This window comes from Phyllopteryx taeniolatus, chromosome 11 (assembly GCF_024500385.1).
Source record: "Phyllopteryx taeniolatus isolate TA_2022b chromosome 11, UOR_Ptae_1.2, whole genome shotgun sequence".
Lineage (NCBI taxonomy): Eukaryota > Metazoa > Chordata > Actinopteri > Syngnathiformes > Syngnathidae > Phyllopteryx > Phyllopteryx taeniolatus.
Window position 1 is genome coordinate 26,689,620 of NC_084512.1, and position 24,385 is coordinate 26,714,004.

Below are 24,385 nucleotides of genomic sequence, written 5' to 3' on the forward strand. Positions count from 1 at the left end.
TTTTCCAGGTGCTCACTATGGAGCAGGACAGATTGCGGCGCAAGCGCGTCTATATTTGGCGGTGGTTGCTAAGCTACCGAACAGCTAGTCGCCTGGTGCCTCTTGCCGCTGGTTTGGATGTAAAGTAGTTGCAACAGAAAGACCTTGGCTTTGCTTATAAGTTGGAGGAGGAGAAATTTAAGCTAACATTTCTATCTTCTTTCCATCGATCACACACACACACACACACACACACCACTGGCACCAGTCAACACGTTTCTATCTCTATTCTTAATCAGTCGGCCCGCCTGCGTAACCTTACCTTCGCTATCTCACTGTCTAGCTAACTGGTACAGACCTTCGCTAGCGTTATCTTCGCCTGACGTCGCATCTTTGTATATTCTCATCTGCGCTACTCGGTCATCTCATTTATGCTGGTTAATTAACATGCGCCACAATTTGTCAACAAATTTAGCTATTACTTTTCTCAGTCCAAAACCGCCTTGACTTATGAGTTTAATTCATTCAGTGACCACGCTCCTAACTCAAAACACATTTATTTATTGTGTTTTATGTTCACTCTTTATCGTCATCTACAGTACTTTGCACAGCGGTGGTTGTTCTAAAAAAAAAAAAAAAAAAAAAAAAAAGTTAGTTCGTTAGGTGAGTCTTTTGCTAAAAGGCACATAATAGCGTGTCTGTCCCTAAACAAATTTGCACTCACTATAGGACAGAATACGCAGTTCTTTTGAGACTTTTCTCAGTCAACGCGACTCCAACATAGGACGTATTTGCACGGTTTTAATGACATTGCGATGATATGCTGGGATATAACCTGCAGAAGTTGCTCCTGGAGGCGGGCCTCGGGGACTTCGTTGTGATTGGTCAGCAGCAGGGAGTGCACTGCACCGAGGGTCGGGTACAGCTCCGCCCTCCAGCGTGGTCCGGTACAGGAGGGCACCAATGGCACGTTTCACCCTAGAGAGCTCCTCTTCTGAGGACAGCAGCTGGCCCAGGGTAGCGGCTACGATGCTAAGCTAACACGTCACAAAACAATGCAGCGTTACTGTCACATTTGAGCTCTTTCTCGTGTGGTTTTTCAGCCGGCCGGCCTCTTCCCAGCTTCCTGTTCTACTTCCTTTTCCTGCTGCAGTAGAGTTCTGCTAAGACAAGAATTTAGCTGAGCCGTAAGAGAAGACCTCCGCCTAGCAACGGGGAACAGGCCCTGCTGCCATACTGGGAGGGGACCCTTTAAAGCCCACTGACCCCATTGGATTTCCAACCTTTGAAGAGTTATTAAGCACTTTTCTTCAAGCGCTATCTTTTAGTGGATGCAATTTCAACTAATCCTCTTTACGCTAAAGGAGCAGAAGAAGCCAGAGGCACCATGGGATTGGAAGTAATAGCTACAAACTGATAAATAGGCCAAGGGCTTTTTATTTAGCTAAATGGAACAGAGTGAGGCCTTGGTAGGTGGTGTTTCTTTTTTTCTTCCTTCACTCGATTAAATATGGGGCAAGAGGGTGTGGGAATTTAGGAGCCGTCGGAGATGTTCTTTGTTATCCGGGACAAGGGCTCGGTGGACTGACACGCCTCTTGACTGCAGCTCAGGTTACTACCAGCGGGGCGTTTTCGGATCGCGATTATTTTTCTGCCATTAACAGCATTTATTAGCATGTCGATTTATCAATCAGTATGCATCATTGCTTAGACAGGTGAGCTTTGAATTTCCTGCGTCCTAAAACATATCGAAACAGAAACATAGCAATTTGATCAGGATCATGTCCCTCAGTTTTCAGGCCTTTGCTGCATACAGCCACTAGGGGGCGCAGTTGCATGATATCAGGGGATTGTTATGGTATGCTAGAATGTATATGAATATCTCCAACACCAAGTGCCCTCATGTCTTCCCTCACGACATCCATCAACCTTCTCTTTGGTCTTCCTCTCGCTCTCTTGCCTGGCAGCTCCATCCTCATCATCCCTCTACCAATATACTCACCACTTCTCCTCTGGACGTGTCCAAACGTGTCGAAGTCTGCTCTCTCCAGCTTTGTCTCCAAAACATCGAACCTTGGCCGTCCCTCCGATGAGCTCATTTCTAATTTTATCCAACCTGGTCACTCCGAGAGCGAACCTCAACATCTTCATTTCCGCCACCTCCAGCTCTGCTTCCAGTTGTCTCTGCACAAAATGTACAGGTCTTTTGAGACGGCTGCACTATTACTTTTCTCAGTCCAAACACGTTCGTTTTGCTTGAAATGTTTGTATTTTTGCTTAATGGCACTAAATAGCATGTCTATTTTTCATCAAATTTGCATGCAATCAAGAACAAAATGTGTAGCCCTTTTGACACTGATACACTATTACTTTTCCAGTCCAAACACTTATGGGGACCCAAATATTGGATGTTTTCTGCAAAGGGGGGAAAAAGAAACGCCTCAAATCTATTGCAAAGCAAACAATTACAATTTCCTGGCATTAGCCAACAGGTATAAATGATAATTCATTTTTGTTTAAAGGCATGTTTCCACACCTTCTCAATGTCATCATCTGCACCTTTTCCACACTGCCCCTCCCTCCTTCACTTGCAAGTGTTGACGTGTGTTGTTGTTTTACTGTGTGTGTGCTGTCGCTGACTCATTGCTGACACGCGTCGCACACCTCTAGGAGCAAGGAATATTTATTCATATAAGGCTTATGTCTCACACACACACACACACACACATGCGCAGTCATCTCTCACTTGGACTCCATCTTTCTTCTTTTACAGGTCTCTTTTGCATTAGACTTTGAAGATGAGAGGAACACGTTGTTGCGAGGAACCTAATAAAAAGAGGATGAGGGAGGAAAGGGGAAGTAAGGTCGAGATTGGAAGGAGATGATACAGCAAAAAGAAAATGATGACGTGGAGGCCAGACGCGTTAATCCCAATTCTTACTTATGAGGTGAGCCAAGTCGGAACATTTGGGGGAAGATTAAGACAAGAAAACAAGGTTTTAGCCTCAAACTGACCTCTTAAGTTGTCTTGCGGGGATTTCTAACTCATATTGCTCAATGACTTTTTCATTTTTGCTCCACAGACTCACACACAAACACATACGCTGATTGTAAACATAACGGGGGTCTTTGTGGTTCAAGAAAATTCAAAACTGCCCTCAAAGAAGGACATATGTATTTTTTTCACACTTTAAAACACTTCCCAGGTCTTTTAGTCTATAATGTTATGTAAAAATACCCCAAGAACTCTAATGAGCGAGGGCGTTGCCACTAGGTGAGCGGCATCTACTTGCTGAAGCAGAGCCCAGAGTTGAAAAGAAGCCAAAAAATATATATATTTTTTTTAAACATGGAAGCATTTTTACTCATGGAGGTAGCAATTCATAACTTTGCGTTTTATCACACTTTTGGGTAACGGGTCAAACTGACCCAGGAACATTATTGCTGTACCTGACAAACGCACATAATAGAAGTCATAATTTCAACAGGTACTTTGAAATCATGGTTGACTTTTTACACGTAATCGCTGTAAAGGAAGCAAAAATAGAACCCTTTCCCTTTGTGAAATCCTGCAATTTGATTAAAAAGTGGCACTTGCATCCATCTCATGTGGAATTATGCAAACTTGGCAGGTTGCCTTATAATTTCGCTGCCTTTCAGAGTCGCGTTAAAGGCCTTAAAATGTGTCACGTGCGCCTGTGAGATGGATGGTGATTATAATGAGCCTGAAAGCCTCTCTGCATGTACATTTAAAACGAGACGAATGGCTCTCTTACTGCTCAGCTTTTCTTTGCGACGTCGCCCACGCAACAGCTTTCAGCGGGCTGTGATATGCAACGTGCCCGCGCGGAACGCCGATATCAATTCTGCTGTCCTGCTGCTGCCGCTGCTGCCATTTGGTGTAATTAGCCCCGCCGCCGCTAAGTGGACACGCAAAATGGATGCCGTGTCACACGCTTGCCACTGGCTGACGTACTGCTTGAGCGTTCAACTCATTTCAACCATGCCAGGGCCAACAGAAAAGAATGTATAGACTAAAAGTGCAATCTTATGTAACTTCTTTGTCAAATGTCAAGGGGGCGCTCCTCAGTATGGTTTTTTTTAACACTTGAAAAAAATTGGTGAGTTTTGGGGCATGTCAAGAACCCCCCCCCCCCCCCCCCCAAAAAAAATGAATTTCCAACAATTGAACTAATTTTCCAATATATATAATAAAAACAACAAAAATGAGGCCATCAGAAGAAATGTTATCATTTACGACACAGATTAAACATTCATATGGGTCATTTTGACCCACAATATAACAGAATGGACTTAATGCTCATACTATTTTTCATCTTTCATTACATGTTTGACATCTTTAAATGAACTTTTTTTCCATATTGAAACATGATAGAAACATGATGACATTTGTCCTGTACAAAAGTGTTCAAGTGGGTCAATTTGACCCCGAGGCTGTCTTCGCTGTATAAACGTACAGTATGCTGTATTTTGGCCTTTTAAAGTAGTCGACATATACGTAGACATATATATGACGTGTTAATGTATATTTAAAGGTAACAAAAGTTTTTGTTTTTTTTGCGGCGCATAGTGTTAAGAATTTGCAATCAGACGTTTTTTCATGGCCCAAAAAAAGAGAACAAAAATCCATTATTTAATGAGAACAGCAAAAACTCCACTGACATTTTCGAAACTCAGTGACCCAAACGCTCGTATTGATTTTTAAAAGTCTAAAAAAAAAAAACATACAATGTCGTTCTGAGGCACATCGATACATTTCGGCAGCCAATTGCATCGACAGTCAAGCGTAACCACTCAAATTCACACTTATGGACAAGTTAGAGTATTCAATGAACTTAAAATGCATTGTTTTATTTATTTATTTTAATGTGGGTGGAAGCCGAAGTAGGTCGTAGATGCAATTTGAACTCAGATCCTCAGAACTGCTAAGTCTGACGTGCTAACCACTCAACATCCCACATTATAATATCATATAACATAATTTTAAAAAAGGCAAAAGCAGGGCGATCTGACCTTCCGTTTTGCTCCCTTGACATTTTTAACTGACCCCTGGGTCACTTTAGTCCTGAAGCGAGGCCTAAAGGGGGAATGCCATTTAAAAAGGCCACAGCCCATGAGTGTGTCTTTTTCATGCATCAGCCCCTTTAGTCAATTAAGTCACTACACTGAAATGACTTCAAATTGGGTTATGGTTTGTGTGCATTTAAAACAAAAATGAATTTATCTCAAAATAAAAGTTCATTAGATTATTTTTATTTTCTCAGCGAGGCACGCATTTTCACGTAAAACAATAATAGAGAAGAACGTGTGGAGCTTCGTCATGACATTTATATTTTTTTAAATACTGTACTTCACTTAAACAAGCAATTTACTTATGTCAAACACATTACACGAAACCTGTAACAGATGCAATAAAAGGATGGAAAGTGCTTACGGAACGAATTCAACTTGTAGGTCTAGGCACCTCGCTATTAAAAGTCAATCTTCCTAAGTAGGTGCCTTTTAAATTTAACCAGGAAAGGTTTGAAAGCTGATGTTTTTGTATAATGAAACAATTTTAAATAAAATAACTATCTACTGGAGACATTCGTACTTAGGTTAATATAACATTTCGTAATGGAAACGTCATAAATTCGACGTGTTGTCCAAAAGAGACCCCTGCTGGAGCAGAAATTGAAGCGCATCTTGATGACGCATTTCCGTTTCCGATGTAAACAAATCAGCCAACATGGCGGTTAACACGAACCGAGGATGAACTTCTTCCTCCTTTTGCCGTCATAAAAGACTTCAAAGTGAAGAAATGGATCACATAAGCAACGAAGCGAGTGTAATTCGCTATTTTTGCACGGCTGGTTCCGGGATGGAGCAGTTTGTAGTCGACGAGGTGACGCGGAAACTGGCGGCTCAGGACGTGAGTAAAGAAATTCAATCAAAAATCTCAATTCTGTACCAGTCGAATGAACCTAAAGCTTAATACATCTACCGGTCTATACATTTATTATATCATCATTATTATTATTACGCCTTTCGAAAGTGTACGCAATAATAAAAACGTTATTAAGAACTCAAGTCGTCCATACAGCGTAATCAAAAACACCCAAAATATTTGTAAATGATCATTTAAATGAAGCAAGGGAAAACATACCAAAAGATACAATTTGCATTCTATATTGAATTTTCATCTTGTATTTTTTTAATTATTATTTTTTTTTAACAAATTGTGTTATTATCAGGGTGAAACCCCTCAGGCTTCTGTTAAAAATGTCAGGAAACCCCTTCTTGAACAACTGAGCTTTATTTGGCGTTCATCAGAGGCAATTTAAATGGGTAAGGGCCTATATGAAATGAAAAGTGTGGGGAGGGGTCAAGTGTTTGTTTGCAGACTGCTTCGTCCCTACTACACTCGTGATTGTTTGGCAGATTGAGCGCTTGCAAGGTAAAGTGTTGTTCAGCACCTCTGCACACATCACCCGAGTGAAGGCGCTCAAGTCGGCGGAGAGGCTCTTCCTTTTACTGAAGCGAGACTCTCCTCTCAAGCTGTCCGCTCACGCCAACCCAGGTAGCAACCACACAAAACTGCACGCGAGACGATGCTGAATTGAATGGTTTTTGTCCGCTACATTCACAGCCAGAGTCGCCTCTGTGCTGCAGTCCACGCTGTTGGGGCACCGACAAGAGTGGACCGGTGCTGTAATGACGTGGAGGCGCCTGCAGGGGGTGGTAGCAGACAGGAAGGAGGCGAGCGAGGGTGAGGAGCTGAGGGGAGAGGAGGAAGAAAATGCAGGTGACTTCCAAATAATGAAGAAAAGGAGAAAGATGGACTGTGGAGATGACTTTACTCTGGGAAAATGTGGTAATTATGCAGTTATTTGTCAACCCTTCTGTTATGTTTGTGTCTTGGGTACACCGAAAATATTCACGGGTCACTGTGACCCGCTGTGTGTTTAGCCATCAAAAATGTGGAGATTCTGCCCGCTTTTTGCCTCTTTGTGTCAGTCCCTGGTCAATATTTAATATAGCATATTCAAAAGTATCTTACAAAACCATCAATATATATTTTTTAATATATATATAAATGTGCAAAGAATGTTTTATCGCTTTTTAATTTTTTAAATTTTAGCCTTCCTGTTATAATGTGGGTCAAATTGACCTGTAAAAATCTAGATGTATTTTTTTAAATGTACAAAAAGAAGTTTTATGCCTTTTTTTTTTTTTTTTTTTTTTTTACTTTTTATTACTTTAACCATCCTGTTTTCTGTGGGTCAAATTGACCCATAAAAAAGGTACATATTTGTTTTATGTTTAAAAAAAGTTGAATCCCCATTTTAATACTTTTAATTAGTTTAAACCAGGCCTGATAGCAACTTCAGAGTCTGATATTTGCATTTACTCAGTTGTGTTATTTTACTGTAGTTTCACTCTTTTATTCAGGCCGGGATACAACAGCGCCGCAAGCTAACCAGCATTCTGTCCCACTTTCCTTCCGGATCAGCTGCAAGTGTTCCGGGTCTCTGTCCCGCTGTCTGAGTGTTTGGGTACCCTCATATTATTTTTCATGTTAAAAACACCGTTTACATCAATCTAATCACTGTACAGATGACATAAAGAGGCTTCACCAGCAGCCCAGTGATGCCATTTTAGAATGCTCCAGCCAGAGCCCCAGACCTAAACCCAGTTGAGAATCCATAGGGGTGACCTCTCCCAAGCTCACCAATTGATTTCAGTTGATTTCCCTGATTGACACGAAATCAGGTGGATATGTTTATTATAACAGGACGGACGAAAAAGTCTCAAGGGCCCGTATCCGGAATTGAACATGCAGGAAATCGGCCATTTTGGTTTAGAGGCAGACATTTCGGGCAGACATTTCGAGCTTGTACTTTGGCAAACTCCTACTAGTGAATTCACCCAAGTATTGCAGCGTACATTTTTCAAATATTAATTTTGTATTGTATTTCCCACTGTTTTGTATTAAAAGGAGGTGAGCAAAGTGTTGGGAGGCAGTCTGAGTGGAAAGTTGGGCTGGAAGGTTGACTTGAGGAACCCTCACATTGAGGTAAACTCAATCCATTTTTTTTAAATAATTCGTATTGTGTTCTATTAGTTTGAATGGTGTTTAGAATTGCTCGTTCTTTTCTCGGCAGATTACCGTATACTTGAGAGATGACTATTGTCTGCTCGGGATACCGCTAACCAGGTTAGCACTCGCGGAATGGCCGCCAAAAGGAGACCTTGAATGCATCGTGTTTTGATTTTAGTTGTACCGCTAAGTGTTGTTTGTTTCGCGTCAGGTTACCTCTCGCTCATCGGTGCTACATCAAAACGACAGGACTGAGGTCCACAGTTGCCTGGGCTATGGCCGAACTGGCTCAGATTCAGGTATTCAACTAGAATTACAATTGGGCTGTGTGCTTCTTTATGATTGAATGCCACATTTTGTTTTGGGACAGGAGAAGGGTTTAAATTCAAGTTATTATGTCATCAATTCTTATTTATTTATTTTTAAATTATTATTTGAATTGTTTACTTGTTATTTGAATGTGTTTTTATTTCATTGACTGTTTATCTATTGGCTTTTTTTAAATTAAACAATTATATCAAACCCTTTTTTTTTATGAATTACAGTTACATATACCCCAATATCATTTTCATGATGATAATCACTTTTATTAGCCACTGTATTTTTTGTTATTGGTTTGTATTTGTCTTAAATATATTATCAATGGGCATACATGAAAAAAGCATGCAGTTGAATTTGATTTGTGAATTTTTTTAATTGCTTCTATACAGTTAGAAGAAAAAAAACATAAAACGTCCGAATATCATTCATTGTTCTTGTGATAATTTTCTGATATCACTGTTATTATACTTTATTACACTATTATTTTATCATACCAAATACAATATATAAATTGTAATATCTGTGTGCATAAATATTTACAATGCAAACGGATTTTTATTTGCAAGTATTAGTAATATTGTGATTCATCTGATTTAATATAATAATATACTGCTTTTATTATAAGATAGAATTAGAAATTAATAACACTGTCATGAATCGAGGAGGATATATGTTTATACTTACAAACAGTAGAAGATAAAATATTATTTTGTCTTGTAATTTATTATTTAATTAAATACAATATAATCATAATAATTATGTAATCATATTTCAAAGGTAAAGTGTATTAATGAACATTAATAACAGTATGTTTTATATTTTCCAGTCAGGTTTCGTTGTGCTCGATCCAATGTGCGGAGTAGGAACCATCTTAATCGAAGCAGCGCAGGATCACAAGGTCAATAATTGTTACTGCATTAGAGTGTAACTTCATCGGCACGATTGTAATGTAAATCAAATATTAATATCACGTTAATGTCTCTCTCTGTGTGTGTTTGATTTCCAGCTGGCTTATTTCCTGGGTTTGGATCTCGATGACGGACAGCTGCACAAAGCCAGTGAGAATGTTGCGTTCGCGGAGCTGGGAGACAGGATACACCTCATAAAAGCTTCATCTACTGGTGGGGAAAATGATCACAAAATCATCAGAAATGTCGTTTTCCCATAATTCCCAAAAGGTCTCCTCTGGCAGATATGCCTCTCGCGAGTGCGAGCGTGGACGCGGTGGTCTGTGACCTGCCATTCGGGAGGAAGTTTGGCACCAAAACCGGCACGGCTGCCGGTCTGCCGCTCATCCTCGCCGAGATGGAGAGGTCCGTTGAACCCGAGACGGACGGTTTGGTAACGGAAAGCGCAATTTAACGTCGCTGTACTTTGCAGAGTCCTCCGAGTCGGTGGAAGCTTGGTGCTCCTCCTGAGTCCTCAGCTGTCGTTTGTCCTGAAAAAAATCCTCGCGCGCAACGACCCTGGGCAGCCGAACCAGGAAGGCGTTCCGGATCCCAGGGGGTCACGCCAACTCTTACCCAGGGAACAGAGCCTCCGACGGGGCCGACGACCGAGCCGTGTCCCCCTCTCGCCTCTCTGAAACACGTGGCCACTCGAAGACTCACTTTGGGTGCCATAGATGGACTTCTACATAAATATATAAAAACTCACACTTAATCTATCTGTCCTGGACATTTTCTTTTACTGCTACTTTTTTTTTTAATTAAAAGTAATACAAAAGTGTTAATCACGTGTCCCAGTTAGGGTTGCAAAATTCAATGGGAAATGGACTTGACAGGAATAAATGAGAATGAAGGGACGATTTGCAACATTACAGGTTCGTCTCCAGCGGTGGCAAGCAACGAGCTACATTTACTCCGTTACTTAAGTAACGTTTTGGATAAACCGGACTTGTCAGAGGTGTTTGAATGCAACATACCTTTTACTTGAGTATTTTTGCTAAGAGGAAACTATTTTTGTGACGTCACATTGAGCCACAATCAACTCGCTACTTGTATATTAATCCACACACACTTGTCACATGACAATTTGACCAGTGTCACTTTGTTGGTGCCATTTTGACCAATCAAAACGGAGCCAGGCGGTCTCATGACATGACATTCACACCGTCACTGAGTGGGAACTGAACCCACGCTGCCCGCACCAAAGTCAGGCGAGTGTACCATCAGTGACCTTTCCAAGTGACTCATTTATCATTTAAAATCCCTATATACTTTTTCTTGCGTACTTATGATTTAAGTTATTATACATATCCACCCAAACCCAATTTCATGTCAATTTTTCAAACCACATTTCAAGGGCAATTTTTGTTTTCCTGCTTCCCAGGGGCCCTAAATCCAAACCTTTGAATATTTTCAAATGTTCTGCATCTGTGCAAACCTGGATCATGTCCCTTGTTTTCTGGTGCCAGTCATGTGTGTGTGTATGTATGTATATATATATATATATATGATATGGTAACTTCCTGGCACGGCATACGGGCCATTTTCTTCGCACGCTGACCCCCATCAGCTGAATCACAATGCTGCCATCTGCTCGCGTTTAGCCCCGCTTAGCCTAGTTAAACTGTGCGGGGGCCAGACACGGCCACACTCTGGGCTCGCTTACTTACAAGCTTTTCTATTCACTTCCCCTTAAGCCAATCACTTGTGATTTTTGATGCCGTCTCACCCAACTGCTGAATACGCAGCAACTCGGATAAGGCCTCTTTTCCACACGATCACTGTCCGTGACAGATTTTGTACGATTTGAGTCTCACCAGGAAGTTAAAAATGACTTGGGAAAGTGCTTCTCAAACTTTTTACACCAAGTTCCACCCTCTTGACCAACATTCAAATACACAAACGTAGTAGGTATAAGTGTTCGTCAAAAGAAAGATTTATTCCGAAATAAAAAATGTATTGCACAGTAGTTAACAAAATGCACGAAAATGTATTGACCTGAAAAGTTAACTATAACATCTCGAATGAGGCAGTGATTCTTTTACGTACCAGTGGAGGGCGCCTAAACATTGTAAAATTCTGTGATTCAGTATTTTCTACATATATATATATTTTTTTTTTTAAACTATGTGAAGCACTGTGCGAGTCCTCTCGGTTAAAGTGCTTTACAAACTAGTTGGGATTCTGAAAGAAATAGGAATTTAGTTTCAAAAATCTTAATTACAGATTTGTTCATATTTTTGCTATGTTGTTATTATTTTTATTTTTTATTTTTTTTGCTGCATTATATTTGTTTTATTGTTTAATATGTCCTAATATACGTGAGCCGATTTTTGTGCGGTGTATGCGCTTTGCCCAGGTTCCATGGAAGAGGGCACGGCCACTGCGCATGCTCCTTGCGCAGTGGCCGCCATGTTGGAGCAGGAGTGGGCTCGGGCTACGATTTTCTGACGCCGTATGTTGTTGTTTTGTTTGTTTGTTTGTTTATTCTTCCCCTCTCCGACAATTATCCGCGTTCGCACATAACATCGACGGTGTCCGTCAACCGCGCGCGTCGTCCGGCGCCCCGAGCGGCACTTGGCCATGATGAACGCCAGCGTCGACCTGTCCCGCCGCAATCCGCAGGAGGATTTCGAGCTGATCCAGAGGATAGGAAGCGGCACTTACGGAGATGTGTACAAGGTAAAAAAATAAAAATAAATAAAATAATAATAATAATTAATAAATAAAAGCTGTAGCGGGAGTGGGGAAGTAGCGGCTTCCATTATCGGACATGCATAGGTGGTGGCCGCATATGTGAAATTATGTTTTGTTGTTTTGTTTTTTTTTGCCACCGACGTCACTATATGTAAAGGCCAAACGTTGTAACTGTTGCCACCTGAAGCTGTGGGCCGTACAAAAGTGCGTCAATTGTAGCTCAAGCTAGCTTTAGCGCCTGCTTGTGGCAGACTTGCCTTATTAAATTCACCTCTTTTCGCTAGGATTTCTGCTTTAACAACGTTTCGGTAGCGCGGTTCGGTTAAAATACGTCCGAAGGAAAATAGCAACCGGATAGCGGGCTTGTGGAAAGCGAGCTGTCCGAAAATGGACTCAGTCGATTGGCGTTAGCATCGTGATGCTAACCCCGGCTGCCCCGTAGGGGGAAACAATGTCACAAAACCGCAACAATCCTTGATTTAGGTTCTTATATGTTCACCGGGGAGGCACCAGCCGCTCACCTTTTTGCACAGCTGTCGGTAAAAGGAATATAGTTGACAGCTGTCGTGAGCCCCCCCCCCCAAGAAGCCAACTCAACAACAAGCTTCCATAACAACAACATTAGCAGGATTTCTTGCTCTCCTCCATTCGTAACACCACTAAAACATTCAGATAGGATTATTACAGAAGTAAACGACACTATGAATTAGCCGTGGGTTTGGTTTATTGTGATTTATATTCGTTATCTTTGTGGTCAACAATCAGCCAGGGCCCTGCTGATGCTGTGTAAGCAGACCCCTGGCCCCGATGGTCTTTTAATTGCATGACAACATCAGTAAAATTGAATAAAATTAACTCAGGGAGCTGTTATGGCTGTTGTTGACAAATTGTAATCATGCACAACATTTGAGAATGTTAAAAATGCCTTGTAAAGTAACAATTTGTTCGGCGTCACCGAGTACAGCTGTACAAAGTAAAGAATGCTCATTATTATTTGTATATGCTGAGAGTTGTTTATGTCAAAGGATTAGAAATATTGTTGCACACCACACGAGCCACAGTAATTCACAATCTGTTTTTGCGCACGCGTACTTATTAAAGTCTCAGGTATGTGGTTGTTTTGTTTCCAAATGGCATTCTGCCCGCCAGTAAACTACAGTCACAGTTGGCACAGTGCAGCTTTGTGAAACATTAAACATTCTTAATACCATTTGATGATGATGTCTGGTCCGCTTCCAAGACTCTTTTGTTGTGGTCGACACATCCTAAAATGCAACAACAACACAACATTTCCAATGGCTGTTGTTGGATTTCTTATTTATTTATATATTTCTGGGCTGATTTGTGCAGCTTTGTTATTTTATTTTTTATTTTTTTTGTGTGTGTGTGTGCATGTGTTTCGGATTTTGCATGCCTCCCCTGCTGGAGTCGATCATGTGGGGTTCTAACTTTAGGCACTTTATCTTGGCTTGTTACAACCACTCAGGCTCTGACAAACTTGCTGTTCACCCCACTCGACCTGTTATCATGTCGTAGTTTGTCATGCAGTTTGCATACAGTTGTTCTCGGCACAATTGTCAGCAAATGTTCAAGAATAACAAGTCTTTGATGTTCACATTTTGGAACCCAGAACTCTTGTACATGTTTGGCTTTGTGACGTAACCCTTATTTGCGCGGAGGACCCCTGCATTGTCTCGGCCATGTCTGAGTGACCGATTAGATGCCGTGTTTACGTAATTAGTGGGAGTGCGCACCCTTATCCGACATCAATAGCGACAGTTATGGTGAGGCAAACTATAAACCATAAAAAGTTGATGAAATTTTGCTGCATGCTTTGAATAAAGTGAAAAATAGCGCCATCCGGTGGACAAACTTGCAAGCCAGTACAGAGGAACCTCGGTTTATGATGGCGTTCCGTTCCTACGATGGTGATGTCATAATTACAATAAATATTTGTATCAAAAACACATCAATGTCATAAATATAAACAATTTTACATGACATTGGTGTTTGATTTCATTTGATGATCGATTGCGACATTTATTACCACTGCTTAGAAAGTGGTTTTATTGCATTTTAATGTATTACTGTGTGACGATTACTCATGTTAAAATGTTGCTTATTACATGGCCTGTAGTGTTAATAAAGCTGGAATAAACCATTAGGAATATTGATGTCAATTATTGGCCGATTTTTGGTTTGGAAGTCCAAATCTCAGGTTGACGTTAGAGGTGCTGCTCTACTCGGCTTGATGACACCCGGTGGGACATCTGTGTAAGCACCAGGCGGCTTTCTCGGCAAACCTCATTGATGCCTATATTTGGCTCTATCGCTGTGTGAAAATCTGCGGCTCGGATCGGAATGTTTGAGCAGGAAGCAACGTGTGAAGCCGGCTACTGTGCTTTCTTCTCCTCCTGCTGGTCGCGCCGCACCAGAGGAGCAAGACGGGCCTCCCGACACACGATCGTCTCGCGTGTGTGCAACGGAGGCGCTCAATTACACCTATCCTGGGAGTTAGCATTTTGAATTCAGACGCTTGGAATCTGTCTCGGCGGCACGGTGGGCGACTGGTTTGAGCGTCTGCCTCACAGTTCTGAGGACCGGGGTTCAATCCCCGGCCCCGCCTGTGCGGAGTTTGCATGTTCTCCCCGTGCCTGCGTGGCTTTTCTCCGGGCACTCCGGTTTCCTCCCACATCCCCAAAAACATGCATGTTAGGTTAATTGAAGACTCTACATTGCCCGTAGGTGTGAATGTGAGTGCATACGGTTGTTTGTTTGTGTGTGCCCTGCGATTGGCTGGCAACCAGTCCAGGGTGTACCCCGCCTCCTGCCCGACGATAGCTGGGATAGGCTCCAGCACTCCCGCGACCCTTGTGAGGAGAAGCGGCTCAGAAAATGGATGGAATCTGTCTCTCATTCCTGGAGGCATGGTGATACCGGGTGACCTTTTCTCACATTTTCGTGGCTGTTCAGTCCAAACAAAGTGGCTGTTGTGTTAGCACCTAGGAAGCAAGCACCTTGCATTGATCATATAATTGCCATACTACTCGCTTTCAACCTGAACTGGAAACATCCCTAAAAAATGTTAATAATACACTCCACCTTTGCCGCTCTTTGTACAGTGCATTTAGCAGTTAGCTATGTACCAGCTAATGCCAGTAGCTAATGTTAGCACTCAACCCCACCCAAAATAAAAGCTAGAGTAAAAGCAAAAGCCCGAGCTCAGAGTTGATCCTTTTGTGGCTTAATAAACATAGCTCAAGTGAGGTATGCTGAGTCGTCCGTAGCGACAGTTGTTGTGCGACATTTAAAGCCTATTTTTCTCAATATTGAACACTGTACAATCTTGTTGCTTTTGAATTTCGCCGTACCGCTGAAGAAGAATAGTGACAGTTTCACGATTCCTTGCTCTTAAAGGTGAACATGTTCTGCTTTCCAGTAAATTGAAGTCCTTGAGCAGACAATACAATTCTTGGAGTTCCTGCCACTCAGCAATGCAGTCGACATGCTTAGGTTGTCCTGGTCCGACTGGTTTGTAGTGCTTCAAGGCAAAGCATTTATATTGACTTGCGATGCTGTCTACTACCTAACGACACTTGTTTTGCTCCCCATCGTCTTTCATCAATACCTGTGCCTCCCAATGGCCGGGCCAAAATAGCTGCGCCTCTCAAATATTTACTATCAGACAGGATGCGGCGCGGACTCCGATGTTTGAATAGGGATGACGTTCCTGTTCCCGCAAGGTGACAATGAGCGCGGCTTCGGATTGAGGAAGTACATTTGCACAATGGCCTTTACTTCATGACCAGCACACTAGTCACCTAAAAAGTCATTTCTGTCACTTGTGTACTTCGTTAGTAGATTTAAGAATTAAGGATTAGAGCATAGTTATGCAAAATAGGCCACAGGAGGTTTCAGTCTCAGTCAGTTCCTATTTCCCACCAACACTACATGTTTTGATGAAACTCAAATTTTGATGATCTGGATAAAGGCGCAGATCCAGAAGAAAAAAAAAATGTTGCCGTTACCTTCTGCTTGTACCTTGGTGCCTTGATTTCGGAGTTTAATTCATCCCATGAACAGACTCGTAACTCAAAACACTCGTTGCAGCCCCCCAAAAACATCAACAAATTTGTCGGTAATGTTTTTTTTTTTTTCAATAAAAAAAAGATTACAGTATTGTACCCTATGAAAACATACATTAACGACATTGTTAAATAGAATTAAAGAATTACACAGTTTGTGCATCATGATTTCTTACTTCAAAGTCCATTAATATTGTGCTTCTCCTTCTGGTTTGTGCCCTTGGCCAATATAATACATGCATAATGATGTACATGAAGAAGACATTGTTTTATAAGCTCAATAAGCTACAGTAATATTAGTTGCTTTTTGAAAATGATAAATAATATACACCTGTGGAAATTGTTATACTATATGTCTACGTGTTGCTCCACCGTTTGTCTTCAGACATCCGTTGCTTAGTGTTGCAAGTGCAACTGCGACGTTGATGCTAGTTTCATTAGCATGTCTATGGAGTTTAGTATTGTGTTAGCATTAAGGTAGAAGACTCTCTTTTGACTAAATACTGGACACAACTTGTAATTCTCTGTGGTTAGCTTTACAATAAACCTCAACTCGGCGTGGCAATACACTGCTTGAAGCCCCTTTTTTTTTTTTTTTTTTTTTTTTATAATTCCCCCAAATAACTGGTCACAAACCGCTACTTGTTGCGAAGTTCGCCGTCACAGCTACACCTCATAACTCAAATTTTGCTTTTAACTCAAGGCAAAAAAAATCGTTTGAGCGACGCGCTGTATCTCGAACATTTTTTTTAAGCGTGTGTGTGTTTCTGTAGTGTACATCCTGCTGGGTTTAATGCAAGGCTGAAGCCGGTAGCAGTTATAATGTGCTTATAGTAGCAATTTCCTCTCACCAGGCCTTGTGTGTTTGTGAGACATCTGGACGACTGTGGTGCAGGAATGCAACAGTCCTGGCTTCCTTTATTTATGTGAGTGTTTGTGTGTGCGCGCACGCTAGGGCCCTCATGTCCTATTGTTTCGTGATGCGCTAGCAGAGGAAGACGGCCGAGCAGAAGGCTCCAACGTGACCCGGCGTTTGTGTGCCGGCGCAAGCCTTGCAGATGGCCGTCGGGTCGGTCGCCATTAAAGCGAGGTGCCCGCCACCCAAACCATCCTGCTTTTGTCACTCTTCCTCCACTTGTTCACCCACTAGAGGTGAAAAGACATGAGGTTCGTTGTCATTCTGAGGCTGAATGAATCGGCATTCTCATGGCTGAGTGCTTCCTCGTTCTCAAAAATCCATCAAATTTGGCACACTTGTTCATTCTGGGAAAGATTTGCATTTTGTCATGGATGTGGGCAAGATCCCCCAAAAATTGGCTCTGTCGGGGCTCCCTGTGAAGTAGGACGATGGACACGGTGAGGTGCAACTGATTAGTTCCGTCTTTCGTTAGGTTCATTTCAGTTATACTGGATGACCTATGACCTATCACACATGAAACAAAATGCAGTTTTTTTTGACCAAATGGAAGCAGGGTGTGGACTTCAAGTGAAGTGCAATCGAGTCGTTTGGTCTCTTGGTTTATTTTTGTGTGCGCGAACCGTAAAAGTTGTTTTTCTTAAGTCAGATGCTTATCATACCAGTAAACCAGACTACTTTTGAATTCACTTTTAATGGAACACTTATTAATTTCATGTGGTTTGTTAGCTCAGGTGTGAATTTAGCAATCCAACTTGGCTGCAGGCCTCGATCTTTGACCTGCTTGGGGTTACGCAAATGAATTCGCCTGACCAGTCTCCAGTTGTGGGTTAACCTGGCCTCAGTCACGCTAGATTAAGAACAAACATAAATTCTTTTTTTTTTTTTTGCCTGCTTCAAAAAAGTTACAAAATGCAAAGTGAGCATTTGGTCTTCGTCACGAGAGGGTGAAATGCCACACGGGTACACCACTGTGTCAACTATTTTACACGCACGTATTGTGGCCGAGATGCTAGTGACTGGTATGAGCATCCATCCATCCATCCATCCATCCATTTTCTGAGCCGCTTCTCCTCACTTGGGTCGTGGGCGTGCTGGAGCCTATCCCAGCTGTCATCGGGCAGGAGGCGGGGTACACCCTGAACTGGTTGCCAGCCAATCGCAGCTGGTATGAGCAATGTTTCTCTAGCACAATGCAAATAGAAGCCCCCACAAGCTACATGCTAAATGCTATGTAATGTGTATTTGTTTTTCCCCATAAGAACTGTGCAGGCACTTTTTTTTTTTTTTTTTTTTTTTTTTTTACAACATCCTATCATATTTAACTGTCATACAAGTGCAAACATATGTTCGCCATTGTTCTTGTTGTTGAAATGAGCGTGAGATTCACCCCACAAGGTCATCGGAAGCGTTTCGAAACGGTTTTTGTGCTCATTTGTTGAGTGCGATTGGTCAATAGGTCGCTATGAGACCAAAGTAAAGTTCCAAGTGCCGCCCACTCATAAAGACAAGAAACACCGAAGAAAGAACTCATGGAAAGTATGAAAATGGCAGATTAGCCTTCTAAACAAAAGCTTGTCCTCCTCGCTGTCTTTCATACACCATCAAGAGTCTTAAAGGTAAAACTGATGTTTAATGTTCATGTATCCATTTAAATAGTCATATTTATTTCATATTATTTTCTGTATGTTACACTATAGTTAGTCTCTATAATATTATTATTTTTTTTATTTGTGGAATGGATTAATTGGATTTTATATTATTTCCTATGGAAAATATTGCTTCCATTTTCAAACAGTTTGGCTTCAGTCAATGGATTAATCTCAAAAACTGAAGCTCACCGTTGGATGTTTTGTGCAATTTTAAAGGCAAATCTTTGATTTCCTTTTATTGCCCCGCAATTAAGGGTCGACAACAAAGGATGAGGGTACTGTTGATTGATTTAGAACATACAGTACTTACAAATATAAGAATCATGTATTATTGTTTAACAATTAATATAATCCGTTTTGTGTGACTTCTGTAGCAGCTCAGAGTAGACACTGTGTGTGGTTTTTGTCTGTATCATTGGGTGAATGAAAGGGTGCATTATAAAGTGCTCAGAGGACTGTATAACTGCATTCTAAGTGTTGGAGAGAATGAAATCCAACTAACATGGCTGCGCATTCATTCATTTGTAGTTGCTTATAACAACAATAATAATTTAAAAAAAGGTCTATGATTTAATCAAGCATATAAACACTTTCAGCAAGCACAGCAGGGATGTAACAAGTGATACCAGACACAATCAACTGGACTCATTCAAGTGTGCGCTTGCTGCCCTTAGCAGTGGCACCGAACGCTTATGAGTCATCGCTCTCATCCGTCTGCAGACCGAACGAACACACTGCTGTGTTGTGTGCGTCTCCTTTCTCGCCTCTGGATGCGTCTTTGTGTCTCCTCCCTCCTGCCACGGCTTTGTTACGTGTTCTTGTATTGTGTGCTGTCAATCATTCCCCTGTTCTCCACTTGTGGCCTCAATAGAAAGCACAGCGCTTCGCATTCCTGCTACGTTTAAACTACAAGTGTGTTGTTTTTTTGTCATTGCGGTCGCTTGGGTTTGAAAAATATCCGCGTGTTGACATTTCAAGTGTTTTCTTCAAAGCGTGTTGTTTCTGCCTTAGGTCACTTTCTGTAGAAGGTTTCTCTCAAGAAAGTGAGCGGAGCGCTGTGTGAAATGTCACGGCCTGTTGTTTGCAAGCTGTTGGCTAAATATGCAAGCGAGGCTGCAGTGCCGATGAGGGCGTGTGTTTTCAGAACTGTACAGCGCTGCTATGTCTTGTCTTCAAGGTCGAGCGTTATCACGCTACCTTGGTCTAATATAGTAGTACTGTTAAAGGTCTAAATCAGGTTTGTCCAACTTGTTTTCCACATTTGGGGATCTTTTAATTGAAAATTGTCGTGTAATTTGGCCAGGGCAGCGACTATTAATCGGATAATCGGAAGCCAAATCTCTGCCTCGACTGTTACTACTGTCGCACATGCCACATTGGGTTTGGGTCACTTCACACTTAACAAAGAAGATAAAGTCCAAAGTGTACCACAACAGGACTCCTACGATCGCCAACACGAAGTAATTTATCGACGTTAGCTAATTTGATATAGCCTAACTTTCGCTACTTAGAACGTATTTTAATGCCCCCGGAAAGTGGTCAAGGGTGGACAAAATCGTGTTTCCGTATGTACTTGTTGTCGGCGAGGTGTCTGCTGTATGTGCCACGCGCATGGATCTGCACGCTAAGTTGACGAGTGTAATTCAGCGACTTGCCGATGAAATGCGGCCATCCGCAAGTGACAATGAAATCCAAGCGTTTTGCTGTCTTTGCGGTGGCTCCCGCAGGCTTTGCAGTTGACGCTCGCGTTTTCAGCCTCGGGCCTAGTAGCTGGTCCTCATCAGTAAAGAACTACTCTGGCTACTCTGGCTCATCAGGGAGGCTCCAAAAAGAGTGTGAAATGTAATGGAAAAATACTGGAACTATATATATATAGTTTTAGTCCAACCACTCTTATCAATACTGCTTTCCAGTCCAAAGGAGCTGGTTTAATAAGTAACAAGGGCACAAAACCTGAACTGCGATGAAACCCATTGACTTTCACTCATTTTTATGCGGCTATGCTTCTGCCCCCGAGTGAATTGGGCGATTCACATTTCCTCTGTACGTATCATCTTTTATTCATGTCTTGTTTCACAGAGGAACTCCTTTTCCCTCACCAGCGCTGCGGCCAGATGTAAACACGGCTCGCTATTTATAGAAAAATCTGCCTCCTCGGTGTCCTGCCGATAGGCCGTTTACCAAAGAATTCCCGGCTTTTCAGGAATACGCCGCCATTTCCTGTCCATACATTCCTGTATAGCGTCAATGTCATGCAAAACAATCCCTTGTGCTACCTTCATGGTGTCTATATAAGTATCATAAACAATCGGAGGATGCACAGTGGGATACTTTTTGGCAGTCTACCATGCATTTCGTACGCTGTATGTTTCAGAGCTCGCTAATCTCCCTTCTTCTGCCTCTCTTTCCTCCAGGCTCGTAATGTAAACACGGGGGAGCTGGCGGCTATCAAAGTCATCAAACTGGAGCCAGGTGAGCACTTTGCCTCCATCCACTTTGGCCATCTCCCTTTAGCCCTTCATTCCTCCCCCTTGTTTTCAATGTCCCTATGAGGAGAAAGCGGCGGCTTCTCCGTCAGTCAATGCGGTGTCACTGTGTTCTCTCCAGGGGAGGACTTTGCCGTTGTCCAGCAGGAGATTCTAATGATGAAGGATTGTAAACACTCCAACATCGTGGCCTACTTTGGCAGCTATCTCCGGTAAAAATACTTTCCATGTTTTACCGACATTTGTGTGGTTTTTTTTTTTTTAGATGAGCGTGTGGAACGGGAGGAGAAAATGTGCAAGCAAAGCGATAGATTTGTATAAAGAATTGACCCTTATTAGGTTATACCTGTACAAGTAGCCCCTCTCAATAGCAACATAAAGTAGCTAAAATATTGGAAACTGCTCTCAGTATGATACGTTACAACCACAATAATATTACTGAGTATTTGATCCTACTGGGATACAGATTTATTGTACGTATACATATTTACACATCGATTGTCCACCAGCAGAGCAGACATGGCATCTGTAAAGCTGAATGCAGTCTATATTGGAGTTTTTTTTTTTTTTTTTTTTTGAGCTGGAAGATGATGGACAGCTATGGATAAATGCGTCAATTTAATGTAACATCTTCCCTGCTAGGTTGCGCAACTTGCCTCTCACGTTCATTCGCTTGTTGTTGGAGTGCATGAGAAAATCCAGAGTTGTCCATTGGGGGACAAGAGGGGCATATTGGCAAGGGCGGAATTTGTAATCCAGCCTTTGTTACATTGTGCAGGTGCACCCTAATCTGTGTGTGTGCGTGTGTGTGTGTGTGTGTGTGTGCGCGCGCGCAGGCGAGACAAGTTATGGATCAGTATGGAGTACTGCGGGGGAGGTTCTCTTCAGGACATCTATCATGGTGAGACACACACACATTCTGATTGTTTACGTGTTAGGCACGTCTGGTCGTCGACTCACTGACCTTTCACTCTCTTCTTTTGTACTTTCAGTAACAGGGCCTTTGTTAGAGTCTCAGATAGCCTACATGTCACGGGAGACCCTGCAGGTAAGCGTATGCTGCATAAACGTTGATGATTGTTGTTGTTTTTTAATAGCTATAACAGCTGTTGTGTGCTTGTATTTGCAGGGTTTGTACTACCTTCACAATAAAGGCAAAATGCACAGAGACATCAAGGTGAGCTTTGGGGAAACGGATCACGACTTTCTATGCGATAATGTCGTCAATGTCAACGTGGTTTTGGTTTGCCTCTTTGTGCTTTCATTTTTGGGCATATTGAGTGTTAAAATGCGCTTTGCTTCATCCTCATGTCCTAGTTTAAAATGGAAGTTCTATATTTGAACTGCCACTTTTTAAACAGGTTTTCCTTCCATCCATATACTTAAAAATATTGACGTCATTTCCTTGACTCCCTACACCCTGCTTCCTTTTTTCTTGTGAATTAAATGTCGCAGTAAACCACAGAGGCGATTTGAAAATGTTGGTTTGAAAGGATTTATTGCAATATTTTTTTCTGCACTCTTGTGTAGTTCTCTATGTGTCTATGTGCGTGTGATGCGCAAAAGCATGGGAACTCGGTCACAATTCAACCGAGGCGTGCTGACAGACCGTGTGCCTTTCACATTTAATTTGAGTCGACACGCGCCGCGTTGTCGTGTGTTCTGATGCGCGACACGCGTTTTGTCTCCGACAGGGCGCCAACATCCTCTTGACAGACAACGGCTACGTCAAGCTAGGTGAGAGGAACCAGACATTCTGCTGCTTGTTCTCTTCCCTTCTCTGGGGATTTATTTGTATTGTTCTCCGTTGCAATTTTAAATGTATTTTTTGGGCTTAAATCCCGCATCCGCTGTTCACTTTTCTCGCAATAGCCGACTTTGGTGTATCAGCGCAGATCACAGCAACTCTGGCCAAGAGGAAGTCATTCATTGGAACACCTTACTGGTGAGTTATTGATGTTTTTTTTTTTTTTAAATGATTTATTTATTGGTAGTTTGCTGCATGTGAGGGCAAAGTGTACAAATCGCAGCAATCTAGTCTCTCGGGCTGCAGGATGACAGAATTTGATTGATTAGTTGATGAAACCGCACTTCTTTTTTTAAACCTGAATGAATACGAGCATGTGTTTCTCTTTTCTCTCCCCTGCAACAGGATGGCTCCAGAGGTGGCAGCAGTGGAGAGGAAAGGAGGTTACAACCAGCTGTGTGATATCTGGGCTGTGGGCATTACCGCAATAGAGCTGGCCGAGCTGCAGCCACCCATGTTTGAGCTGCATCCCATGAGGTGTGTGTGGTGGCGGTTATCACGGCGGTACCCCGAATCAGGAGTTTTTCAGGACGCCAGCTTTTTACTTGCGAGCAAACTTTTGAGATATGAGCAATAGAACGAAACAAAACAGAATTACAGGCTCGTGTATTTAAGACAACCGCATAACTTTGGTTTTGGAACCTCTGCTAGCTTAATGCTAACACACAATGCTAACAGACAATGTAACCCTACTCACAGGCATAAATTCTTTATCCTCTGTGAAAACGACTAATATTACTGCAGCTTACTCAGCAGTTGTGAATATATTTTCCTTCATCCTGGTGGCCAAGGTGCACACACCATAAGGCGCTGCAGAATTAATGCATCATAATGTACAAACGTGTTTATTTCTTTAGATTTTTATTTAATTGTTATTACTGTATTATTATTATTTTTTTTTTGTCAAGGCACCACTGTACCTAGTTGTAATACGAGCAGATTAAAAATGCCATTTTATCTCAAGTGCTCTCTCAAGCTAAAAGAACTTCTAATAATCAAGCGCTCACCTCTCTGTGTGTATCATGTTGCATTCTGATAGTTATACTTAGAACGGATGCCACTGAAGTGAGAGCCATATTTGTATACGCGCCATCACAAAGGGCTAAAAAATGTTTTCAATGCCGTGAATAACACAGGATCCTCTTTGGCATTTGGCATGGACTTCTTCATGACGAAGCCACCACAGCTAAAGTGGCTTCTCTTTCCAACTGTGATTATGTGATGATTCTTTACCTCCATTTAATACTCCTCTCTCCTCCCTGCACAGGGCTCTGTTCTTGATGACCAAGAGTAATTTCCAGCCGCCGAAATTGAAAGACAAGGTCAAGTGGTAAGGTGTTGTTCAGTCATTTTTAAATCCTCTAAAGATGCGCCCAAGCAATTTTGTCATTTAT

At 42.0% G+C, this 24,385-nt stretch overlaps 2 protein-coding genes across 6 annotated transcripts in view; both read left to right on the forward strand.

The window, feature by feature from the left end:
• Positions 1-5,667: 5,667 nt before the first annotated feature.
• Positions 5,668-10,133, forward strand: thumpd2 (THUMP domain containing 2). Its single transcript, XM_061789148.1, is given in 12 exon segments — positions 5,668-5,911; positions 6,421-6,559; positions 6,629-6,853; positions 7,432-7,535; positions 7,979-8,056; positions 8,145-8,197; positions 8,292-8,379; positions 9,228-9,299; positions 9,408-9,522; positions 9,594-9,714; positions 9,782-9,900; positions 9,903-10,133. Coding segments are annotated over 12 exon segments (1,386 nt in total). The 5' UTR covers positions 5,668-5,800; the 3' UTR covers positions 10,064-10,133.
• A 1,522-nt stretch (positions 10,134-11,655) lies between these two features.
• Positions 11,656-24,385, forward strand: part of map4k3b (mitogen-activated protein kinase kinase kinase kinase 3b) — a 37,967-nt gene continuing 25,237 nt past the window's right edge. Inside the window, exons 1-10 of one of the 5 annotated variants that reach the window (XM_061789107.1) lie at positions 11,656-12,030; positions 21,113-21,170; positions 21,306-21,396; positions 22,021-22,085; positions 22,177-22,232; positions 22,314-22,361; positions 22,879-22,921; positions 23,057-23,129; positions 23,337-23,468; positions 24,259-24,321. In XM_061789107.1, the coding sequence (XP_061645091.1) occupies positions 11,932-12,030; positions 21,113-21,170; positions 21,306-21,396; positions 22,021-22,085; positions 22,177-22,232; positions 22,314-22,361; positions 22,879-22,921; positions 23,057-23,129; positions 23,337-23,468; positions 24,259-24,321 (728 nt within the window). In that variant the 5' untranslated portion in view covers positions 11,656-11,931. The remainder of the gene's footprint in view (positions 12,031-21,112; positions 21,171-21,305; positions 21,397-22,020; positions 22,086-22,176; positions 22,233-22,313; positions 22,362-22,878; positions 22,922-23,056; positions 23,130-23,336; positions 23,469-24,258; positions 24,322-24,385) is intronic. The other 4 variants (XM_061789108.1, XM_061789109.1, XM_061789110.1 and 1 more) reach the window with 4 other exon arrangements.